At 41.7% G+C, this 17,500-nt stretch overlaps 1 protein-coding gene across 3 annotated transcripts in view; it reads right to left on the bottom strand.

The window, feature by feature from the left end:
• Positions 1–17,500, bottom strand: part of qki2 (QKI, KH domain containing, RNA binding 2) — a 98,173-nt gene that overhangs the window by 70,788 nt on the left and 9,885 nt on the right. For all 3 annotated transcript variants that reach the window (XM_061907709.1, XM_061907710.1, XM_061907711.1), the window contains exon 2: positions 5,723–5,871. In XM_061907709.1, coding sequence (XP_061763693.1) covers positions 5,723–5,871 — 149 coding nt within the window. The remainder of the gene's footprint in view (positions 1–5,722; positions 5,872–17,500) is intronic.

Below are 17,500 nucleotides of genomic sequence, written 5' to 3'. Positions count from 1 at the left end.
TACCGTCGGAAAGGTCTCAATTGGACCTACGGCGGTCCTTTAAAGTGGAAAAGTTTTGTGTTACCATGGCAACGCTATTCAACAATAAATAAAAAACGGGCCAATTGAATGGGTACACTCATTTTAATGGACGATTGCTCTGAGACAAACGCCAAAAAGACAACAGTACCTCCTCTTGTAGCTCAGCCTTTCTTTCACGTAGCTCGGTGCTTAACGACTTGATTTGTTCACACCCTCGTCTACTTTAACCCAAGCAAAAAAAAAAAAAGTTGACGTCCAATTTTTGGTTTTGGCTAGATGGCAATCAGAGTGCCTTAGCTTGCTAACATGCTAACGTTCAATGTCAATCAATGTTTATTTATATAGCCCTAAATCACAAGTGTCTCAAATGGCTGCAGAAGCCACAACAACATCCTCGGGGCAAGGAAAAACTCAACCCAGTGGGATGACAATGGGAAACCTTGGAGAGGACCGCAGATTACATCAGAATGATAACTTTTTATGCTACGTTTGCAACCGTTTAGACCAGAGTTATAAATTGGTGCGTGACATTTGTTAGATGCTAGCATGCAAACGATAGCGTGCTGGCAAGCTAACGTAAGCATTCTAAGTTTTTCATCAAATTTTAAGAGATTCTTACACTTAATACGAGACAAACCGGCCAACGGACCCCCACGTATGTTATACCGTAGGAAAGGTCTTGTTCGCGTCGATGGTGGTACTTTAAATTGGGAAGGTTTTGTGTTACCATGGCAACGCTATTCAACAATAAATAAAAAACGTGCCAATTGAATGGGTACATTCATTTTAACGGACGATTGCTCTGGGACAAACGGCGAAAAGACAAGAGTACCTCCTCTTGTAGCTCAGCCTCTTTCACGTAGCTCGGTGCTTAACGTCTCATTTTGTCCACACCCTTGTCTACTTTGACCCCGGCTAAAAAGTTTTGACGTCCAATTTTTGGGTTTTGCCAGCTTGTAATCAGAGGGCCTTAGCTTGTTAACATGCTAACATTAGCATGCTGACTTTTTGTGCTACTTTTTCAACCGTTTACACCAGAGTTATAACTTGGTATGTGACATTTGTTAGCTGTTAGCATGTAAACGATAGCATGCTGGCAAGCTAACTTAAGCATGCTAAGTTTTTCATCTAATTTTAACCTTTTTTCTCTATTTACGCAGCCATACGAGTCATATAACTTGGTATATGACGCATGCAAACATTTTTTACACATGCTAAATGTTAGCATTTTAATGTCTGCATGCTAACGTTTTAGGATAGCTGCGTTGCTTATATTGTACAGTTACTCCCAAAACTCTCCGATTCAGACACTTGGCACCATCTTAAAAGTGCGGCGGCTTCCTGGTACCCGCGGCCAGAAGTCCAGGGCACAGATAGCAGGCCCGTCAAAATTTCCGCGGGAATTTTCTAGTTTTATTTATTGTTGAAAAAAATTACTTTTAGGACAAGCAGCAGTGGGATTCTTTCGCTAATAATACGAGACGAACCGGCCCTCGGACCCCCACATATGTTATACCGTAGGAAAGGTCTCGTTCGCGTCGATGGGGGTACTTTAAATTGGGAACATTTCGTGTTACCATGGCAACGCTATTCACCAATAGAATTAAAAAAGGGGCCAATTGAATGGGGTACATCCATTTTAATGGACGATTGCTCCGAGACAAACGCCGGAAAGACTACATTCGATGTTTTTGAGCTAATTTTGAAACAGTTTAATCCTGAGTCATATAGCTTGGTATGTGACAGCTGTCAACTGCCAGTGTGATGATCTTAGCATGCTAGCAAGCTAACTCAGGCATGCTAACTTTTTCATCTGATTTGACACTTTTTCCGCTATTTCCGCGGCCATACACCTTACAGTCGTGTTACTTGAAATGTGAGATATGCTAACCACAAAGTATATGCCTCGGAGTCAGATATTTTGTTATTTGACGCATGCTAACCTTTAGCATGCTAGCTGTTAAGATAATGTTACAGGTATACGTCTCGGGGTCAAATATTTTGTTATTTGACGCATGTTAACTGTTAGCATGCTAGCTGTTTTGGATAAAGTTACAGGTATATGTCTCGGGGTCAAATATTTTGTTACTTCATGCATGCTAACTGTATGCATGCTAATGTTGGCATGCTAGCTCTTTAAACAATTTTGCTAGGATATAGAGTAACTTAATCAAGTATTTTGTTATTTCACGCATGGTAATGTTAGCATGTTATTATGCCTGCTTTTTTTGCTCATTTTGCAGGTATACATCAATATATTTTTTTGGCGATCTGGCCAGCGTCCTTACTGTTAGCACTTGAGTATTTACACGCAATTTTTTTTTTTTTTTTTTTCTACCGAAATTGCCTTTTGGAGTTATTATTATATCAATATTTCCACCCTTGTTAGCATGCCTTTTCCAGGAAATAACTTTCTTCAAGCTTCTGACGGGCAAATATTACCTTACAGTTTGGAGTTAGAGCGCCACCTGTTGCTCTGCCATGAACTGGACAGCCGACAAATGCCTATTTAAGTGGATGGAATATATTAGAAAATGTTTTATACAGATTTCTATATCATAATGTTAAAAAAATGTGCCTTCAGAGAACCCGGAACCAGTCAAGTTGTCACGTTGTATAAATGTTAAATAAAAAGAGAATACAATGATTTGCAAATCCTTTTCAACTTATATTCAATTGAATAGACTGCAAAGACAAGATATTTAATGTGCGAACTAAGAAAACTTCATTTTTTTTTTGCAAATAATCATTAATTTATAATTTAATGGCAGCAACTCATTGCAAAAAAACATTGCACAGGGGAATTTTTACCACTGTGTTACATGGCCTTTCCTTTTAACAACACTCAGTAAACGTTTGGGAACTGAGGAGACAAATTTTTGAAGCTTTTCAGGTGGAATTCTTTCCCTTTTAGACTTCATAATGCGCCACACATTTTCAATGGGAGACAGGTGTGTACTACAGCCAGGCCAGTTTAGTACCCGCACTCTTTTACTACGAAGCCACGCTGTTGTAACACGTGGCTTGGCATCGTCTTGCTGAAATAAGCAGGGGCGTCCATGATGGCAACATATGTTGCTCCAAAACCTGTATGTACCTTTCCGCATTAATGGTGCCTTCATAGATGTGTAAGTTACCCATGCCTTGGGCACTGATGCACCCCCATACCATCACAGATGCTGGCTTTTCAACTTTGCGCCTACAACAATCCGGATGGTTCTTTTCCTCTTTGTTCCAGAGGCCATGACGTCCCCAGTTTCCAAAAAAACAATTTGAAATGTGGACTCGTCAGACCACAGAAGACTTTTCCACTTTGCATCAGTCCATCTTAGATGAGCTCAGGCCCAGCGAAACCTGGCGGCGTTTCTGGGTGTTGTTGATAAATGGCTTTGGATTTACATAGTAGTGTCAGGTTCGTCCCTGACAGTTTGGTTAATTTTTCCTCTGCATTCATCTTTTTTTCCTCTGTGTGTGTAGTATTATCTGTCAGCGCTCTTATTTTGTCTGTTTCCTGTGTTTCTCCCTGAGCGCTGTATCCCCTCAGCTGAGGCTGATTGGGACCTGGCCACACCTGGTGTCAATCAGCCCGCTCCTATTTTAACCTGCCTTCCCATCCAGTCTGTGCTGGATTATTGTCGTTGCTACCTGTCGTTTCGTGTCAATGCCGCTTTGCGGTAAGCTATATTTCAATCATCATCAATCAATGTTTATTTATCTAGCCCTAAATCACAAATGTCTCAAAGGACTGTACAAACCATTACGACTACGACATCCTCGGAAGAACCCACAAAAGGGCAAGGAAAACTGACACCCAGTGGGCAGAGAAAATTCACATCCAGTGGGACGCCAGTGACAATGCTGATTATGAGAAACCTTGGAGAGGACCTCAGAAGTGGGCAACCCCCCCCCCTCTAGACGACCGAAAGAAATGGAATTGCTTGGTAGCGGTTTGTAGCTTACTGTATTTTGTTCCCTGCTTCCAAGTTTGTTTGTTCATAGCCAAGTTTGTTATCCGCCTCATGCACGCTTTTTGTTTGTACCCTTTTGTTTTTGTTCTTGTTTTAGTATTTAAAGATAAAATCATGTTTACCTGCAAAATGCCTGCCTCCTTCTCTGCATCTTGGGGTTTGTCAACAACAAACTCTGACAAGTAGATTTTTAACTTGCACTTACAGATTTCGCAACCAACTGTAGTTAATGACAGCGGTTTCCTAAGTGTTCCTGAGCACATGTGGTGATATCCTTCACACACTGATGTCGCTTTTTGATGCAGTGCTGTCTAAGGGATCCAAAGTCACGCGCATTTAACGTTATGTGCAGGGATGTTTCCAAATTCTCTCAACCTTTTGATGATATTACGGACCATAGATGGTGAAATCCCTAAATTCCTTGCAACAGCTCGTTGAGAAATGTTGTTCTTAAACTGTTGGACAGCGCATTTGTTGACAAAGTGGTGACCCTCGCCCCGCCCTTGTTTGTGAATGACTGAGCATTTCACGGAAGCCGCTTTTACACCCAATCATGGCACCCACCTGTTCCCAATAAGCCCGTTTCAAATAAGTGTCTTTTTTTTAGCCATCTGTGCCAGCTTTTTTGAAACATGCTGCAAGCAACAAATTCCCAATGGGCTAATATTTGCAAAAAATAACAACATTTTCCAGTTAGAACGTTAAGTATCTTGTCTTTGCAGTCTATTCAATTGAATATAAGTTGAAAAGGATTTGCAAATCATTGTATTCTGTTTTTATTAGGGATGCACCGATTAATCGCTAACCGAATATATTCGGCCGAATATGGCAAAAAAAAGCCACGGTCGGCCTTCGGTGGAATGAGTTAAAAACAAGGCCGAATAGTGGCGTGTGACACAATTTTTTGACGCGGTGACGCAATCAACCAACGTGCAGTGACGTTGGGATATGTTGTGTACCTGTATAAGTGTATGAGGTTACAAGCACACACTTAATTGAGATTTACTTGAGCCTTCTGTTTACATTATTAGCCTGTTGTGTAGGCTACCTGTATAAGTGTAAGAGGTTACAAGCACACACTTAATTGAGATTTACTTGAGCCTTCTGTTTACATTATTAGCATATCTACTGTGGCTAAGCAGACTTTTGCCAAAAGGACAATAATTCATTTGTTGTGGGTTTATCCACTTTAATGCACTTTATTTTTTTTGGGATGCATGTTTTGTTTGAAGGCCTAATATAAATGAAAAACTTTGTGCTTTTTTTGAAAAGCAAAGGCTACTGGAATATTAAAAAAATGTCAATATTCAATAAAAAATTACTTTATTTGAAAAACATGTCTAAATATTTACTTGTAGGCTATTTATGCAATATAAATTTTTTTTGTGAAAAACTGCATTCATTATTCGGCTTTGGCCACAACTTTTCATTTCGGTGCATCCCTAGTTTTTATTTACCATTTACACAAAATAATGTGAAACGTGGATGCTAATAGCACAAAGCTGGCAGGTATTTTTTGTCTTTAAATAGATTTAAAAATATATATATATTGTTTGGACACCTAAAAGTTGAGCGACACCTTCTAATTCTCTAAAATGACAACTTATGGCCATACTTTTTTGAACTGTATGTTATAAAAAATTCTAATGGCATCTGTGTTTTGTGTGGGTGCGAAGGAAAACAGAGAGCGGGTAAAAGAGACGAGCGAAAAGTAAACAGGCCCGTGCACTCACGTCAGGGTACTCTTTGACGGGCACGTAGAGTTTCTCCTGCAGCTGTGCCACGGGCCCCACCGCCTCGGGCAGCTCCTCCATGTCGCGCCCGTTGAACATGCCGCCGTTCACCGTGTCGTTGTACATGTCCTTGCGTACCCGCCCGATCTCTGCAGGGAGAAAAAGAAACAACAATGTCACATTTGTCATGTTTGTTTAGGCCAGGGGAGAAAGTTTTTGGGGGAAAAAAATGTGCAATTTCGTAAACAGTTATAGAATTTCTGACTGTCTGCAAGGCCGTGAATGTATCCTGACTTGACTATCTTTATCTGTTATTTTTTTTGTGTGGCTCCAGACTAGTTTCCTTCTAGTGAAATAAAGGACAACATTGCTCTTTTTGTTTGGCAACACTAAATGGTCCCTAGTGTGTGAATGCAAGTGTGAATGTTGTCTGTCTATTTGTGTTGGCCCTGCAATGAGGTGGCGACTTGTCCAGAGTGTACTCCGCCTTCCGCCCGATTGTAGCTGAGATAGGCGCCAGCGCCCCCCGCAACCCCAAAAGGGAATAAGCGGTAGAAAATGTCTCTTTTGATACTCAATGTATTTAGGCCCATCCTGCCAAAAATGATAACTGTCTGTCAGGCTGTGAATGTATCCCGACTTTTATGTGTTATTTTGTGTGCGGCTCCAGACTAATTTCCTTCTCATGAAATAAGGGACAAAAATGGCTTTTTTGATACTCAATGTATTTAGGCCCATCCTGCCAAAAATGATAACTGTCCGTAAGGCTGTGAATGTATCTTGACTTTTATGTGTTATTTTGTGTGCGGCTCCAGACAAATTTCCTTCTCATGAAATAAGGGACAAAAATGGCTTTTTTGATACTCAATGTATTTAGGCCCATCCTGCAAAAAATGATAACTGTCTGTGAGGCTGTGAATGTATCCCGACTTTTATGTGTTATTTTGTGTGTGGCTCCAGACTAATTTCCTTCTCATGAAATAAGGGACAAAAATGGCTTTTTTGATACTCAATGTATTTAGGCCCATCCTGCCAAAAATGATAACTGTCTGTAAGGCTGTGAATGTATCCCGACTTTTATGTGTTATTTTGTGTGCGGCGCCAGACAAATTTCCTTCTCATGAAATAAGGGACAAAAATGGCTTTTTTGATACTCAATGTATTTAGGCCCATCCTGCCAAAAATGATAACTGTCCGTAAGGCTGTGAATGTATCTTGACTTTTATGTGTTATTTTGTGTGTGGCTCCAGACTAATTTCCTTCTCATGAAATAAGGGAAAAAAATGGCTTTTTTGATACTCAATGTATTTAGGCCCATCCTGCCAAAAATGATAACTGTCTGTGAGGCTGTGAATGTATCCCGACTTTTATGTGTTATTTTGTGTGCGGCTCCAGACTAATTTCCTTCTCATGAAATAAGGGACAAAAATGGCTTTTTTGATACTCAATGTATTTAGGCCCATCCTGCCAAAAATGATAACTGTCTGTGAGGCTGTGAATGTATCCCGACTTTTATGTGTTATTTTGTGGGTGGCTCCAGACTAATTTCCTTCTCATGAAATAAGGGACAAAAATTGCTTTTTTGATACTCAATGTATTTAGGCCCATCCTGTCAAAAATGATAACTGTCTGTAAGGCTGTGAATGTATCTTGACTTTTATGTGTTATTTTGTGTGTGGGTCCAGACTAATTTCCTTCTCATGAAATAAGGGACAAAAATGGCTTTTTTGATACTCAATGTATTCAGGCCCATCCTGCCAAAAAGTATAACTGTCCGTAAGGCTGTGAATGTATCTTGACTTTTATGTGTTATTTTGTGTGCGGCTCCAGACTAATTTCCTTCTCATGAAATAAGGGACAAAAATGGCTTTTTTGATACTCAATGTATTTAGCCCCATCCTGCCAAAAATGATAACTGTCTGTAAGGCTGTGAATGTATCTTGACTTTTATGTGTTATTTTGTGTGCGGCTCCAGACTAATTTCCTTCTCATGAAATAAGGGACAAAAATGGCTTTTTTGATACTCAATGTATTTAGGCCCATCCTGAAAAAAATGATAACTGTCTGTAAGGCTGTGAATGTATCTTGACTTTTATGTGTTATTTTGTGTGTGGCTCCAGACTAATTTCCTTCCCATGAAATAAGGGACAAAAATGGCTTTTTTGATACTCAATGTATTTAGGCTGTATTGATACACTGCCCGGATCATATTATGATTTAGATTTTTGAGTCTTTTTGTGTTGTCTGTTGGTTTTGGACTCCTTTGGTTCCTGTTTCCATAGTTACTCATTATTTTCACCTTCCGCCTGTTCCGGACGTGCACCTGTTTTGTGATTACTGTCGTTATTTAAGCCTACCTTCTCCAGTCAGTCAGTCTTGCTTCCTAATTTGTTTTCATACAACAAGTAACAACTTCTGCTTTCCTGCTTGCTACCTGCTTGCTTACACGCTAGGCTATTTGTTTTCTTGCTCCCATGCTAGCTCTTTTAGTTTTATCAAAGTCTGTTTTATTGCTTGAATAAATCATTTCCTACCTGAACGCTGTGTCCGAAGCCCGTCTGCATCCCTGGGAGAACGAAATACGCACCACGATGCGACCAGGTCGTTACATAGGCCCATCTTAGCAAAGTGATAACTGTCTGTGAGGCCGTGAAAGTATGCTGACATGGCCATTTTTATCTGCTAATTTATTTGTGGCTCCAAACTGAAATAAGGGACAAAATGGTTCTTTTGATACTCAATGTATTTAGGCCCATCCTACTGAAAATGTTAACTGTCTGTGAAGCTGTGAATGTATCCTGACTTGACTATCTTTAACTGTTATTTTGTTTGTGGCTCCAGACTAGTTTCCTTCTAGTGAAATAAGGGACAAAATGACTCTTTTGATACTCAATGTATTTAGGCCCATCCTAGCAAAATGATAACTGTCTGTGAGGCCGTGAAAGTATGCTGACTTGGCCATTTTTATCTGCTTTTTTTTTTTTGTGGCTCCAGACTGAAATAAGGGACAAAATGGCTCTTTTGATACTCAATGTATTTAGGCCCATCCTACCAAAAATAATAACTGTCTGTGAGGCTGTGAATGTATGTTGACTTGACTATCTTTATCTGTTGTTTTGTTTGTGGCTCCAGACTACCTTCCTTCTAGTGAAATAAGGGACAAAATGGCTCTTTTGATACTCAATGTATTTAGGCCCATCCTAGCAATATAACTGTCTGTGAGGCCGTGAATTTATCCCGACTTGACTATATTTATCTGCTATTTTGTTTGTGGCTCCAGAGTAGTTTCCTTCTCGTGAATGAGGGACAAAATGGCTCTTTTGATATTCAATGTATTTAGGCCCATCCAAGCAAAATGATAGCTGTCAGTGAGGCCGAGAATGTATCCTGACTTGACTATCTTTATCTGTTATTTTTTGTGGCTCTAGACTAGTTTCCTTCTCGTGAAATAAGGGACAAAAATGGCTCTTTTGATACTCAATGTATTTAGGCTCATCCTAGGAAAAGGATGACTGTCTGTGAGGCCGTGAATGTATCCCGACTTGACTATCCTTATCTGTTATTTTGTTTGTGGCTCCAGACTAGTTTCCTTCTACGGAAATAAGGGACAAAAATGGCTCTTTCGATACTCAATGTATTTAGGCCCATCCGAGCTAAATAATAAATGTCTGTGAGGCCGGGAATGTATCCCGACTTGACTATCTTTACCCGTTTTTTTTTTGTGGCTCCTGACTAGTTTCCTTCTGGTAAAATAAGGAACAAAAATTGCTATTTTGATACTCAACGTATTCAGGCCCATCCTAGCAAAAATAATAGCTGTCTTTGAGGCCGTGAAAGTATCCTGACTTGACTATCTTTATTTGTTATTTTTTCTGGCTCCAGACTAGTTTACTTTCTAGTGAAATAAGGGAAAAAATGGCTCTTTTAATACTCAATTTATTTAGGCCCATCCTAGCAAAATAACTGTCTGTGAGGCCGTGAATGTATACTATCTTTATCTGCTATTTGGTTTGTGGCTCCAGACTAGTTTCCTTCTACTGAAATAAGGCACAAAAATGGCTCTTTTGATACTCAATGTATTTAGGCCCATCCTAGCAAAATGATAACTGTCTGTGAGGCCGTGAAAGTATGCTGACTTGGCCATCTTTATCTGCTATTTTTTTTGTGACTCCAGACTGAAATAAGGGACAAAATGGCTTTTTTGATACTCAATGTATTTAGGCCCATCCTACCAAAAATAATAACTGTCTGTGAGGCCGTGAATGTATCTTGACTTGAATATCTTTATTTGTTGTTTTGTTTGTGGCTCCAGATTAGATTCCTTCTAGTGAAATAATGGAAAAAAATGCTCTTTAGATAGTCAATGTATTTAGGCCCATCCTACCAAAAATAATAACTGTCTGTGAGAACGTGTATGAATCCTGACTTGACTATCTTTATCTGTTATTATTTTTGTGGCTCCAGAATAGTTTCCTTCTAGTAAAATAAGGGACAAAATGGCTCCTTTGATACTCAATGTACTTAGGCCCATCCTATCAAAAATAATAACTGTCTGTGAGGCCGTGAAATTATGCTGACTTGGCCATTTTTATCTGCTATTTTGTTTGTGGCTCCAGACTGAAATAAGGGACGAAATGGCTCTTTTGATACTCAATGTATTTAGGCCCATCCTACCAAAAATAATAACTGTCTGTGAGGCCGTGAATGTATCTTGACTTTACTATCTTTATTTGTTGTTTTGTTTGTGGCTCCAGATTAGATTCCTTCTAGTGAAATAATGGAAAAAATAGCTCTTTTGATATTCAATGTATTTAGGCCCATCCTACCAAAAATAATAACTGTCTGTGATAACGTGAATGTATCCTGACTTGACTATCTTTATCTGTTATTATTTTTGTGGCTCCGGACTGAAATAAGGGACAAAATGGCTCTTTTGATATTCAATGTATTTGGGCCCATCCTAGCAAAAATTATAACTGTCAATCAGACGTTATTGTGGGGTTTTGTATTAGCGTTCCTAAAAATAGATAGACACATGTTTTTCCTCCAAATTTAGCTGCCCTGAGTCGAAATTTTCAATATTCAGTGTTTTATCGTTCTTAGTTAATATTGTAAATCCCACATTCTATATTTTCATGTACATTCTGGGTGTCTCATTCAGTAAAAAAAAATTAAATTCGATTAATTTTTTTCAGGCAGTCTGTCATATTGTATTAGCATTATTGTATTAGTTTTGTATTAGTGATCCTAAAAATAGATCGACGGGTTCTCAAAATTTGGCAACCGAGTCAAAATAATTGCCCAGGCCTGTTCTAGAGGGTCAATTTTGAAATCTCACATTTTTCGCCAAAGTTGGTGAGTTTTTGTGCACGTTAAAGGCCTCAACAACGCGATCGAAGTCGGAGAAACTACTTTGCTGCTCGGGCCCTGATAGAAAGTGCTTACATGCTGCCTTATACACATATATATATATTCTACTTTTTTCAAAATAGCCACCCTTTGCACACTCTTGGCATTCTCTCCTTGAGCTTCAAGAGGTAGTCACCTGAAATTGTTTTAAAGGGTGGCTATTTTGAAGAAACTAGAACATTTTTTCAGTTATTTCACCTTTTTTTTGTTAAGTACATAACTCCACATGTGTTCATTCACAGCTATGATGCCTTCAGGGACAATCGACAATGTAAATCAGGGGTGTCAAACGTACGGACCCAGGCCCGCGAACAGGTTTTATCCGGCCCGCGTGATGAGTTTGCTAACTATAAAAAATGTTACATGAAATTTTTTAATGAAAGAACCTGCTGTTCTAAATGTGTCCACTGGATGTCGCAAAAACAATTCTTTGTATCTTTGTAGATGATGCTACATATGTGTATGATAATCCACACGGAAAATGATCGAACTAGATAAATAACATCCTGCAATTTGATTTTGATTACATATTTTTATCTTGACGGATTGAAAATTAACACCAATGAGTTGACTGATGAACATTGCCACAGAATTTATTCATAAAATATAAATAACCATACCATATTATACCACTATGGTATGGTATAGAAAATGCAAATAACGGCAAAAAAAGGTAGAATAATATTAACCTCAACATGTAAGTGTAAAAAAAAACCCCAACAACATTATGATTTATGCATTTTCAGAATGTGCTTGTCACAGCCAGAGCACACCACCGGTCCGGCTGCAGCAAGCAGCTGCAATCAATCGCCAACTGATCAGAAGACCTGCCTTCATAAGCCGGCGCAACCTGCTATCCCGCACCAGAACGTAGTCATCTGTTCCCGTAAGCCTGCCTTCGTTCCCACGTTACGAGCAGTGTGCCTCGTCTTCCCGCGTTCCCTCTGCTTTCCCGGCCGCCTCTTGGATCTCGACCTCCCGCCTGGTCACGGACCTTTGACGCCGATCTATCGCCCCCCTACTCCCTGCCTGGCTCACGGACCTACAAGCATGCCCTGCCCCTCTCGCTCAACACTAAGGGTAACACACTACAGTTGAATCCTACACATAGTCGCACACCACACACATTATCTGTATATATATATATTTAATAAAATTAGAGTTTAAACTATCCATCTATTGTGGGGTCACACTCCTCAGGATTCCCAGTAAGGTCTATTCAGGTGTACTGGAGAGGAGGCTACGCCGGATAGTCAAACCTCAAATTCAGGAGGAACAGTGTGGTTTTTGTCCCTGTTATGGAACTGTGGATCAGCTCTATACTCTCGGCAGGGTTCTTGAGGGTGCATGGGAGTTTGCCCAACCAGTCTACATGTGCTTTGTGGACTCGGAGAAGGCATTCGACCGTGAAGTCCTGTGGGGAGTGCTCAGAGAGTATGGGGTATCGGTCTGATTGTGGCGGTCCACTCCCTGTATGATCAGTGTCAGAGCGTGGTCCGCATTGCCAGCAGTAAGTCGGACCCGTTTTCCAGTGAGGCTGCCCTTTGTCACCAATTCGGTTCATAACTTTTATGGACAGAATTTGTAGGCGCAGTCAGGGCGTTGAAGGGATCCGGTTTGGTGGCTGCAGGATTAGGTCTCTGCTTTTTGCAGATGACGTGGTCCTGATGGCTTCATCCGGCCAGGATCTTCAGCTCTCACTGGATCGAGTGTGACGTGACTGGGGTGAGAATCAGCACCTCCAAGACCGAGTCTTTGGTTCTCACCATGAAAAGGGTGGAGTGCCTTTTCCTGGTTGGGGAGGAGACCCTGCCCCAAGTGGAGGAGTTCAAGTACCTCGGAGTCTTGTTCACGAGTGAGGGAAGAGTGGATCGTGAGATCGACAGGCGGATTGGTGCGGCGTCTTCAGTAATGCGGACGCTGTATCGATCCGTTGTGGTGAAGAAGGAGCTGAGCCGGAAGGCAAAGCTCTCAATTTACCGGTCGATCTACGTTCCCATCCTCACCTATGGTCATGAGCTTTGGGTTAAGACCGAAAGGACAAGATCACGGGTACAAGCGGCCGAAATGAGTTTCCTCCGCCGGGTGGCGGGGCTCTCCCTTAGAGATAGGGTGAGAAGCTCTGCCATCCGGGAGGAACTCAAAGTAAAGCCGCTCCTCCTCCACATCGAGAGGAGCCAGATGAGGTGGTTCGTGCATCTGGTCAGGATGCCACCCGAACGCCTCCCTAGGGAGCTGTTTAGGGCACGTCCAACCGGTAGGAGGCCACGGGGAAGACCCAGGACACGTTTGGAAGACTATGTCTCCCGGCTGCCCTTGGAACGCCTCGGGATCCCCCGGGAGGAGCTGCACCAAGTGACTGGGGAGAGGGAAGTCTGGGCTTCCCTGTCTAGGCTGCTGCCCCCGCGACCCAATCTCGAATAAGCGTAAGAAGATGGATGGATGGCTATACCGTATTTCCTTGAATTGCCGCAAAATAATTAGCGCATGCTTAGTTTTACCACCGGGTCAAACTCGTGACGTCACGAGTGACACTTCCCCTGTCATCATTTTCAAAATGGAGGAGGCTGATTTCAATACCGGTAATTTGAAATCGCATAAAGGGAAGAAGATTAAGAGCTATTCAGTAGGATTTAAGGTCAAAGCTTACATCACACTAAATTTTTTACTGCATACCTATGGTAAGTGCCGGAGTGAGAAGAGGTTTTAAAATAATTAGCGCATGCTTACTTTTACCGCATGCCTTTGGTAAGCGCAGGAGTGAGGGGAGGTTTTAAATTAACTAGCCCCCCGGCGGAAATTCAAGGAAATACGTTATAGTTATATAAATAAAAGTAAAGTTCAAATGACGTCCTTCCTGTCTGTGTCGTGAAGTGAATTATATTTATATAGCGCTTTTCTCTAGTGACTCAAAGCGCTTTTACATAGTGAAACCCAATATCTAAGTTACATTCAAACCAGTGTGGGTGGCACTGGGAGCAGGTGGGTAAAGCGCCTTGCCCAAGGACACAACAGCAGTGACTAGGTGGGAATCGAACTTGGAACCCTCAAGTTGCTGGCACGGCCGCTCTACCAAACAAGCTATTCCGCCCCCTCGTCGTCGTCTCCTCCTCCTTTACTTCAATCAATCAATCAATCAATGTTTACTTATATAGCCCTAAATCACTAGTGTCTCAAAGGGCTGCACAAACCACAACACAAACCACTACGACATCCTCGGTAGGCCCACATAAAGGCAAGGAAAACTCACACCCAGTGGGACGTCGGTGACAATGATGACTATGACAACATTGGAGAGGAGGAAAGCAATGGATGTCGAGCGGGTCTAACATGATACTGTGAAAGTTCAATCCATAATGGATCCAACACAGTCGCGAGAGTCCAGTCCAAAGCGGATCCAACACAGCAGCGAGAGTCCCGTTCACAGCGGAGCCAGCAGGAAACCATCCCAAGCGGAGGCGGATCAGCAGCGCAGGGATGTCCCCAGCCGATACACAGGAAAGCAGTACATGGCCACCGGATCGGACCGGACCCCCTCCACAAGGGAGAGTGGGACATAGGAGAAAAAGAAAACAAACGGCAGATCAACTGGTCTAAAAAGCGAGTCTATTTAAAGGCTAGAGTATACAAATTAGTTTTAAGGTGAGACTTGAATGCTTCTACTGAGGTGGCATCTCGAACTGTTACCGGGAGGGCATTCCAGAGTACTGGAGCCCGAAATGAAAACGCTCTATAGCCCGCAGACTTTTTTTGGGCTTTGGGAATCACTAATAAGCCGGAGTCCTTTGAACGCAGATTTCTTGCCGGGACATATGGTACAATACAATCGGCAAGATAGGATGGAGCTAGACCGTGTAGTATTTTATACGTAAGTAGTAAAACCTTAAAGTCACATCTTAAGTGCACAGGAAGCCAGTGCAGGTGAGCCAGTACAGGTGTGTATGTATGTATATATGTATGTATATAAAGGTATATACAGTACAGGCGTAATGTGATCAAACTTTCTTGTTCTTGTCAAAAGTCTAGCAGCTGCATTTTGTACCAACTGTAATCTTTTAATGCTAGACATGGGGAGACCCGAAAATAATACGTTACAGTTATCGAGACGAGGCGTAACAAACGCATGGATAATGATCTCAGCGTCTTTAGTGGACAAAAATGGAGCGAATTTTAGCGATATTACGGAGATGAAAGAAGGCCGTTTTAGTAACGCTTTTAATGTGTGACTCAAAGGAGAGAGTTGGGTCGAAGATAACACCCAGATTCTTTACCGTGTCGCCTTGTTTAATTGTTTCGTTGTCAAATGTTAGAGTTGTATTATTAAATAGAGGTCGGTGTCCAGCAGGACCGATAATCAGCATTTCCGTTTTTCGGGCGTTGAGTTGCAAAAAGTTAGCGGACATCCATTGTTTAATTTCATTAAGACACGCCTCCAGCTGACTACAATCCGGCGTGTTGGTCAGCTTTTTGTACTACTTGTAACAGTTCTATTCTTAAAACAAACAAAAATAAAACAATATGAAGTCGTCGCTATTTTTAAGTAATCGTGCCGGGATTAAATCCACTTGGGAGTGGATTTCTCTCCACGGTCCTCCGATCTAAAAATGAGTTTGACACCCCTTGATGTAAATAGTCATGCAAATAAAGAAAAGGCATTGAATGAGAAGGCGTGTCCTAACTTTTGGCCTGTACTGTACACACACACACACACACACACACACACACACACACACACACACACACACACACACACACACACACACACACACACACAGTGCAAAATGACCGCCTCGAGGCGTAAATATCATCTGACCTCAGCCAGCCTTGACAGCCACCTCTCTCACAGTGACGACATAGCAGCCCTGCTACAAGCTCATGGTTCTCCAACGACCTAATGTGACATCTCCCCCCCGCTCCCACCCCTTCCTCACTAAAGTGACTTTTTACAACTGCTGCGGGAAAACGAGAAGTGAAAGACGCTGGCAAAGTGGATTTAATCAGACTAAAAGTTTCTGAGTGTGTGTGTGTGTGTGTGTGTGTGTGTGTGTGTGTGTGTGTGTGTGTGTGTGTGTGGCTGGCACCGCCCCGCCGCCGCCGCCGCTCATGTCTGGGCGCTTATCCACATAACTCAGGACACTCGGAACACGGCAGCGTTCATTCTGACCACGGGTGTCAGACACTGTCATGACCAGGTTGTAGAAAAAAACGCATCCCGAACTGTGCAGGCTAATTGTTGTATTACAAACCCCGTTTCCATATGAGTTGGGAAATTGTGTTCGATGTAAATATAAACAGAATACAATGATTTGCAAATCCTTTTCAACCCTTGTGGAGGGGGTCCGGTCCGATCCGGTGGCCATGTACTGCTTGCCTGTGTATCGGCTGGGGACATCTCTGCGCTGCTGATCCGCCTCCGCTTGGGATGGTTTCCTGCTGGCTCCGCTGTGAACGGGACTCTCGCTGCTGTGTTGGATCCGCTTTGGACTGGACTCTCGCGACTGTGTTGGATCCATTATGGATTGAACTTTCACAGTATCATGTTAGACCCGCTCGACATCCATTGCTTTCCTCCTCTCCAAGGTTCTCATAGTCATCAATGTCACCGACGTCCCACTGGGTGTGAGTTTTCCTTGCCCTTATGTGGGCCTACCGAGGATGTCGTAGTGGTTTGTGCAGCCCTTTGAGACACTAGTGATTTAGGGCTATATAAGTAAACATTGATTGATGATTGATTGATATTCAGTTGAATGCACTACAAAGACGAGATATTTGATGTTCAAACTCATAAACAAATAATAATTAACTTGGAATTTCATGGCTGCAACACGTGCCAAAGTAGTTGGGAAAGGGCATGTTCACCACTGTGTGACATCACCTTTTCTTTTAACAACACTCAATAAACGTTTGGGAACTGAGGAAACTGATTGTTGAAGCTTCGCAAATGGAATTATTTACCGTTTTTGTTTTATGTAGAGCAGGGGTCGGGAACCTTCTTGTCTGAGAGAGCCAAGAAGCCAAATATTTTAAAATGTATTTCCCTAAGAGCCATATAATATTTTTTTTAACACTGAACACAACTAAAAAACATTTCCAGAGTATAATAGGTCCATCCATCCATCCATTTTCTACCGCTTATTCCCTTTTTTGGGGTCGCGGGGGGCGCTGGCGCCTATCTCAGCTACAGTCGGGTGGAAGGCAGGGTACACCCTGGACAAGTCGCCACCTCATCGCAGAGTATAATAGGTCTCTTATTCTTATTCTTTGTATTATTGTTATTGTATTATTGTATTGTAGTAAGTACAGCATTATTTCTCATGCATTTAAGTTGTTTTGGGTATATATCCATAAGTTCAAATAAGAAAACTTATT

Source organism: Nerophis ophidion, linkage group LG08 (genome assembly GCF_033978795.1).
Source record: "Nerophis ophidion isolate RoL-2023_Sa linkage group LG08, RoL_Noph_v1.0, whole genome shotgun sequence".
Taxonomy (NCBI): domain Eukaryota; kingdom Metazoa; phylum Chordata; class Actinopteri; order Syngnathiformes; family Syngnathidae; genus Nerophis; species Nerophis ophidion.
This window is presented reverse-complemented; position numbering and strand designations above follow the sequence as displayed.